Genomic DNA, 7,477 nt, shown 5'->3' with positions numbered 1-7,477 from the left:
GGTTCCCTGAAAACCACACTCTGCTGCTAGCCCTGGTGTCAGAGGGTAAAATGGGAATAGTAGGAAGTTCAGTAGGTTAAACCAAGCTCTGAAAGTACTCTTGATTCTCAGTCATCTAGGCTCAGGGGTGCAGAAGAGGGTGTACAGCTAAAATCATCTGAGAAACATTCTAGCTATTTCTACAGAAGAGACGATACAGCCTCACATTCAAGGCACCTACAGCCCTCTCATGGATGCAGAATCCCTTTAAGAACATCTATAGGGCGACTCACTAGTGAATGCAATTACAGAGCAGAGAGAAAGAGAGGCTGAGGGGGCGGGAAGTTAAAAAAAAATGCTCAGAATGCAGTAGAACCTTTCAGGGAAAGGTTTCTAGAAGTAGTGAGTAGATTGCATAAAAATTAAAAATATTTTCTTGGTACAAGTTCAATACATGCCCATGACAAACAAATCAAAAAACATAGACAAGCAAAGAAAGGGAATTTTAAAAAAAAAACAAAAAAACACCTACAATCTCGCCCACCCAAACGCAACTTCTGTTAACACTCTCAACACCTTGACAACCAGATTTTGCAGGAGGCAATGTGCCAAGCTGGAGCACAGGTTGTGTGTGTGGGGCTGGGAAATGGCTGGGGGAGGAAGTGGTCCTGGCATTTTTTAGTCTATGCTGGAAGTGATAAGAAATCTATTTGATGGGATTGCTGCTAAGTCACTTCAGTCGTGTCCGACTCTGTGCGACCCCATAGACAGAAGCCCACCAGGCTCCCCCATCCCTGGGATTCTCCAGGCAAGAACACTGGAGTGGGTTGCCATTTCCTTCTCCAATGCATGAAAGTGAAAAGTCAAAGTGAAGTCGTTCAGTCGTGTCTGACTCTTCACAACCCCATGGATTGCAGCCAACTAGGCTCCTCCATCTGTGGGATTTTCCAGGCAAAAGTACTGGAATGGGGTGTCATCACCTTGTCTGATGTGATGCGATTAGGAAGTAGACAGTTGAGGAAGAAGACTAAAAGAAGATCTCTCAGACTAGGAAGAGAGGAGAAATAGACAGTAGTACCAAGGAGCCCAGCTAAACAGTGACAAAATTAAAATACTCATAACAGCAATAATAGCAAACATTTGTTGAGAGCTTACCACATATGAGACATTGTGCTAAGCACTTTATAGTCCCTCATCTTATTTACTTTTCATTTCACATAAAGCTTTTCCCAAGGTCATCAATGAATATTTCTTTTTTTTTTTTTTTTTTGGCCATACCACACATCTTGCGGGATCGTAGTTCCCCCACCAGTCACTAGACTGCCAGGCAATTCCTAACATTTCTTACAGAGTATTCTGTAGGCTGCCTGGGAAGGAGAAGAAGGAGACGACAGAGGATGAGATGGTTGAATAGCATCACCAACTCGATGGACATGAGTTTGAGCAAATTCTGGGAGTTGGTGATGGACAGAGAAGCCTGGTGTGCTGCCGTCCATGGGGTTACAAAGAGTCAGACACAAGGGAGCGACTGATATGAGCTGAACTGAACTGCCCCGTGGTTAGGCCCCAAGGTGTTTGTTAGACTTGTTTGTGCCATAGTTTGATTACAGGTCATCTCCAGACCAAAATTTTCAAGTCACGGTCACAAGTGAGCTTGCCCAGAAAATTACTATAAAATGGGGGATGCCCACAGCTATCTTCTAAGTAACCCACAGTCCTGTTTCCTTCCCAAAGTGCTCTAAGGGTGAGACAGACTAAGCAAGAGGCCAGCCTAAGACATGAGGCCTGTGGGCTCTACAAGCCCTCACTGTCCTTGGATTCAGTTCAGTTCAGTTCAGTTCAGTGGTGTCTGACTCTTTGCAGACACACAAAGGACTCTTTGTCCTTGGGTTAATCTTCCCAACAGCTTAGAAACAGCCTTTGGCAGGAGGTGTGCTGGCCTCAAGGCAATGAGAAGGTAAGTGCAGGACAAACATTCAACAGCACCTGGGGGACAGAATCAAGACTGGGAGAACAGGCTGATAAGGGAAGGTTGGGAGGAAAGAGCCCGCACCCTGGTGTTGGTCCCTGAGCCAAGTCTTCTGGGCTCTCTGGGCCCTTATCTCTTACATTGGGGAGTTGGCCTTAATGATCTCAAAGGTCTTTCAGCTCTGGGCGGGAAAACACTATCTCAAACCAAGGGGCATGTGCTATTGTTCTTGTTTACCTCTGGGACAAGTCCAGAAGCTCCATGCTACCCGGAGGACTAGGGCAGATACAGGCTGACAGGACCTCCCAGCCACAAGAAGGAGGAGGTGGGGAAGACCAGCAGTTGCTCCAGCCCTGAGTTGGTTACCAGTGCCTCCCAGCTCCAAAATTTTATCTCACTTGATCCTCCCATTCCCCAGTGAAGTTAGTGAGCCCCAGGCGTGACCACAAGGCAGAGATGGAAAGAATGCTTATGGGAATAGAAATGTATTTTTAAGAACACCCAGGTAGGAAAGGAGCAGCCGGCTTCCCAGGTTCTCAATTGCTGTGAGGCAGGTTTCACAAATTAGGAAGGAAGTTTTTGCAGCAGCTCTTTCTCCTTGACTCATTCTCATTGGCTGGCTGGCTGCCACTCACCATGGAGTCAGCTCTCCTATTGGGGTAAGTTCACTCTTGTCACCTCTGAGGTACCTGTGACAAGAAAATTGTGATATTAATTCACTTGCTGGTTTTTTCCATTGCCTTCTCTTTTCAGGCAGGCGTTGCTAATCAGGCTTTTTGTTTTTTCTTGCCTTAAGAATTCTTGCAGAATAAAAAGCAAAAGCTCCTTGAAGCTAATAGATCTTCCTGTCTGGGTAAAATCCCTGGCTCATTGAGGAGATGATGCAGATATACAGAAGGAGAAGGGTTGGGAGTAGGAAGAAGGAGGGCTTTGAAGGAAAAGGAAAGGAAACAAGAGAGATAGGAAACCAGAAAGATAGAAAAAGATAAACAAATAAAAATAAACTCTGATTATGATAACACATTCCAGGGTCCTGGGTAAGGGCCAGATCTCAAGAGCACATGAGGCCTTAGATGTGAGTTGCTCAGACATGTCCAACTCTTTTCGACCTCATGGACTGTAGCCTGCCAGGCAAGAATACTGGAATGGGTAGCCGTGCCCTTCAGGGATCTTCCCAACCCAGGGATCTAACAGGGGTCTCCCGCACATTGTGGGCAGATTCTTTACCATATGAGCCACCAGACAAGCCCCATCGAATTTCCAGTACCACCAAAGATTTCTGAGCCGCAAGTGTGACTCAGAGTCAAAGTCACCAAACTAAAAGACACCTGAGGCATCAGACAAAACTCGTTATAGACTATGAGCTGATGAGTGGATGGGACACCTCTACACTTAACACCCAATTGCGCACAATCTTTCAGGGGCTTGAGCCCCCAAAGTGACAGATTAATCTGCCCACTGAACAGGATTGGGCGGTCAGAATCAGGTTCGCTTTGATTAAAGATTTAAAAAAACAACAAAAAAGCAGAGGAATATACTATCCTTAGCTCAGTTGGGTTGTAAAGTAGGAGTCACATCCTGACATGCATAGAAACATGAATGACCCCATTGTCCTGGCAAAGATACCAGTTACATCACCTTAATACCCCAATCTTATTAGCTCTAAGCTCCCATCAGCTAAGGGAGAAATTATAGTCCCATGCTCTGTTGGTTGGGATGCTCTAGCCGCAAGTAATAGTATTCTCTTGCTGCAAATAAAGGAAAATTCAGATTCAAACATGTAAAGAAGTACACTGTATCACTAATGAGAATTAGAAGTAGTGAGTTCCAGCTGTAGTATAAGGTGTACTCAAGGTGTAAAGGACTCAGGTTGTCTTCATCTCTCTGTTTTGCTGTCATCAAGATGTTGGTTTATCCTCTAGTAGGCTCCCTAGGTGGTCATAAGATACCTTCATCAGACAAAATAACATCCTAAGGAAGCAAAGTACACTCTTCCCATGGCTGCTTCTTAGAAACATGGAAACTTTCCAAAGGTCCCCTGTAGAATTCCTTTCATGTCTCATTAGGCAGGATTGGGTACATTCCTACACTTAAACTGATCTTTGGCAAGGGGAATGGGATTGCCATGGTTGGCTTGAAGGGAAGCTCAAGAGTCCACCACAAAGAACACTAATCAAGTACTTTCCACCTTCCAAATGCAGGCTTGCCCACTGTGAAGTCAGACATATATAGTTTATCTGGGATCATTCTTAATTTATGTTAAACGCTTTCTTGGGGACCCTAGCATCCCCTTTTAAAGCCTGGAAGGCACTCAGATTTGCTTATCCATTTCCGAACCCCACATGCGAATGCTGCTCAAGTTTCCTTTCCTGAGAGATTCTTCAGAAGAAACAGCTCCTTAGAGGAACATAATGTCTTGGGAGAGGGGTGACTCACACTCTGTATGCCGGAGAAATCTAACTTCAGATCTGGCTCAGCCAAAACCTCCAGCTTGGGCTCTAGACCTTATGTTACCTTTTGCCTCCAGGGTACATAGAGGTGGCTGGCGGCTGTTGGGCCACCAGCAATCCATGCTTCATGAGCCCTGGCAGCCACATTGAGAAGAGACCAGTTGTGCTGTTTTTCTCAGAGGAAGGCTGTGCATTTGGCCTTATAGTTTCCCCTTCCAGTTACTTAGAATTTTGAAATTAACCCCACTTTATGTAAGAGGAAAATGAGGCACAGACTAGTTGTGCTTAATGTCACTCAGCTAATTAAGTGGCAGTGCTAGGAACATTCTTGTTTGAGTCTTTTTATGGACATATGTTTTCCTTTCTCTTGGGTAAATGCCTAGAAATTTAATTGCTGGTTTGCAGTATGTGCGTGTCTTACTATGAGAAATTGCTGAGCTGTTTTCCAAAATCACATATGAGTGCTCCAGTTGCTCCACATCCTCATCAACATTTGGTGTTGTCGAGTTTTAGTTTTAACTATTCAGTAGGTGTGTATTTGTTTTAATTTGCATTTCCTGCTGACAACAGAGGAGCCTGGTGGGCTGTCACCTATGGGGTCACACAGAGTCGGACACAACTGAAGCGACTTAGCAGCAACAGTAGCAGCAGCAGTTATGTTAAGCACTTTTTGATGTGCTTACCAGCCATCTGTACATCTTCTTTTGTGAAGTGTTGGCTATATTTTTTAAACTGGGTGACTTTTTTTCTATTATTCAGTTGTAAGAAAGTTTTATATTTTGCTAATAACATTTTTTTGTTATGCAAATACTTTCTCCCAGTCTACGTTTTGCCTATTCATTTTCTTAAGGGTGCAGAAATTGTAAATTTTGATGCAATCTAATAGTTTTTTTTTTCTTTTATGTTTATTGTTTTCTGTAAGCTGTTTAAAAAACTTTTTTTGCCTTCTCTAAGGCTGTGAAGATATTTTCTCATTTTATTTTCCAGAAGATTTACAGTTTAGTTTTTACATTTAGGTCTATGACCTACCTCAAATGAATGCTTGTGTATGGTGTGAATTAAGGATCAAGTTCATTTTTTAAATGGAAATCAAGTTCTTATCATTTTCCCATTGAAGTGAGTTGGCAACATTGTAAAAAAAATTAGCATTGTAAAAAAAAAAAAACAAAAAACTTGGCCTTTTTTTTTTTTTTAGATAGAGAATTTTAATTAAATTGGCATAGTTTATAAAACCAAACAGATAAAGTGGACTTTGTCAGTGTATTTTCAATCCTTGCCTTAACAGGCTAATGAACACAACTTGAAACACGTGTGAATCCTCCTCTGTTCTATGAGACAGTGAAGGGACCTTTTCAGTATTTAAATATATTAATATAACCAGTTATAGAAATCTAAATATAAAACAAATCTCTTATAGGTTCTGAGAAGGAATGCACCATCTCCCTAAAAAGTTTCATATTCCTTATTCAAGTTCAATCATCTCTTTAGAATGGGAAAAGTGATAGTACTTGTTGAACTGGAATTACTATCAAAATTAAAAAAGCTGACCATATTTGTTTAGCCACAGACCAATCTTATTTAAATCAGGACTGTCCAACAGAATTATTCCATCAGCCATTCATGATCTGAATTCTAGTGTATGAGATCAATTTAAATATGGTACACATAAAAAGTCATGAGACACTTCTGTTTCATAATAAATAAGGCAGTGGCCAACTATTACTCATTGGTAGCTTTTTTGAGATAAGCTATCAAGTCCTCCCTCTCTCCCTTCTTCTTAATGCCAGCAAAGATCATCTTGGTTCCAGGGATGTACTTCTTGGGATTCTCCAAGTACTCCATCAGCGTCTCCTCTCCCCAGGTGATACCTTTGTTTTTGTTGGCATCTGTGTAAGAGAATCCAGCAGCCTGACCTGTCTTTCGTCCAAACAGACCATGGAGGTTTGGCCCAGTCTTGTGCTTCCCTCCCTTTTCCACAGTATGGCACTGGGCACACTTCTGAACAAAAATCTTCTTGCCCTTCTCAACATCACCCATTTTTAAATCGTTCTTTTTCTGTGCGCGACCGAGAAGTTCCTGCTCACAAGCCGAACGTCCCGCTTTCTCTTAGCCATTTTAATGTAAGTCTTTTCCTCTACTCTTTTCAACTTTGGTCTATATGACTATTATGCCAATATCCTACTCTCTTGAATACTGTCGCTTTGTAATAGATTTTTAATTCAGGTAGCTTGAGTTCCCTATCTTCATTCTTTTTTCAGAATTGTTTTAGTTATTCTAGATCCTTTGCTTTCTCACATATTTTAGAATTTCTTTTTTCAATTTCTACAAAAGCAAAAAACAAAAACCAAAAAACACCAACAACTCTGCTAGGACTTTGGGATGTATTGAGGTAGGTAAGTGTAAAATGAAAAGCCAACAGTGTTTTCCTTCCTATGTGGAGAAAAACCCAGTTCTTCCTCAAGACCTCTTTCCTTCCTTTATCTCTCACACGGAACAGGTCCCTTCCAGCCCTGATCTTTTGTAACTCTTCAGTCTACAAAGAGGGTAGCGAGGCGGGAGTGATAACAGCCTTCAGCCTGTTAGGCTGAGTGCGGAGACTGAATCCTCAGCCCAAGGTTTTGATCCAGCCAATGGGTCAGATTTCTAGGGGCAGAGTGGTCATCAAAGGTCTAGCAGCTCTTGAAGTAGAGGTTTGAGGAAAGACCCAGTGGCCTGTGAAGGAGAGGTTTGAGGAAGATGGAGAAAAGTTTGTCCTCCTTCCTCCTGGATGATCTGTGTAGAAATAACAACTTTCTCAAGATTTTGAGTTCATACCCCCAAGGATTCTGTACTCAGTCCCAACATGTGTAAGGTTTTCCCACAAAAGAGATTCTCTGTGACACCAGGTGGGTGTCCTACAATTCGACTCTGACACTATCTACCTGGAGATAGGGTCAGATTCTATGGGTTAATGGCTCAGTTCTACAAGACTGCCCGCCTCCTTCCCTCCACTTCACCCAGGTTCAAGGTTGTTCAAGTCATCACCTGTGCTTCTGATCAGCTGGCTTAAACTGGAGAAAACAGAGCATTAGATGAATTA

General features: G+C 42.5%; 1 protein-coding gene across 1 annotated transcript; it reads right to left on the bottom strand.

Annotated features, from left to right (window-relative positions):
* Positions 1–5,950: 5,950 nt before the first annotated feature.
* Positions 5,951–6,504, bottom strand: LOC101111101 (cytochrome c-like). The gene has a single exon (XM_042252624.1). The coding sequence runs from the start codon at positions 6,433–6,435 to the stop codon at positions 6,118–6,120; it is 318 nt and encodes a 105-aa protein (XP_042108558.1). The 5' UTR covers positions 6,436–6,504; the 3' UTR covers positions 5,951–6,117.
* Between the last annotated feature and the right edge of the window lie 973 nt (positions 6,505–7,477).

The sequence above is a fragment of the Ovis aries genome, chromosome 7, assembly GCF_016772045.2.
Source record: "Ovis aries strain OAR_USU_Benz2616 breed Rambouillet chromosome 7, ARS-UI_Ramb_v3.0, whole genome shotgun sequence".
Lineage (NCBI taxonomy): Eukaryota > Metazoa > Chordata > Mammalia > Artiodactyla > Bovidae > Ovis > Ovis aries.
Note: the sequence above shows the minus strand (reverse complement) of the source record. Positions and strands in the feature narration are given on the sequence as shown.

What these genes read in the sequence shown, in the direction of transcription:
- LOC101111101 (XM_042252624.1), bottom strand. Translation starts at nt 6,435, where the DNA reads ATGGGTGATGTTGAGAAGGGCAAGAAGATTTTTGTTCAGAAGTGTGCC.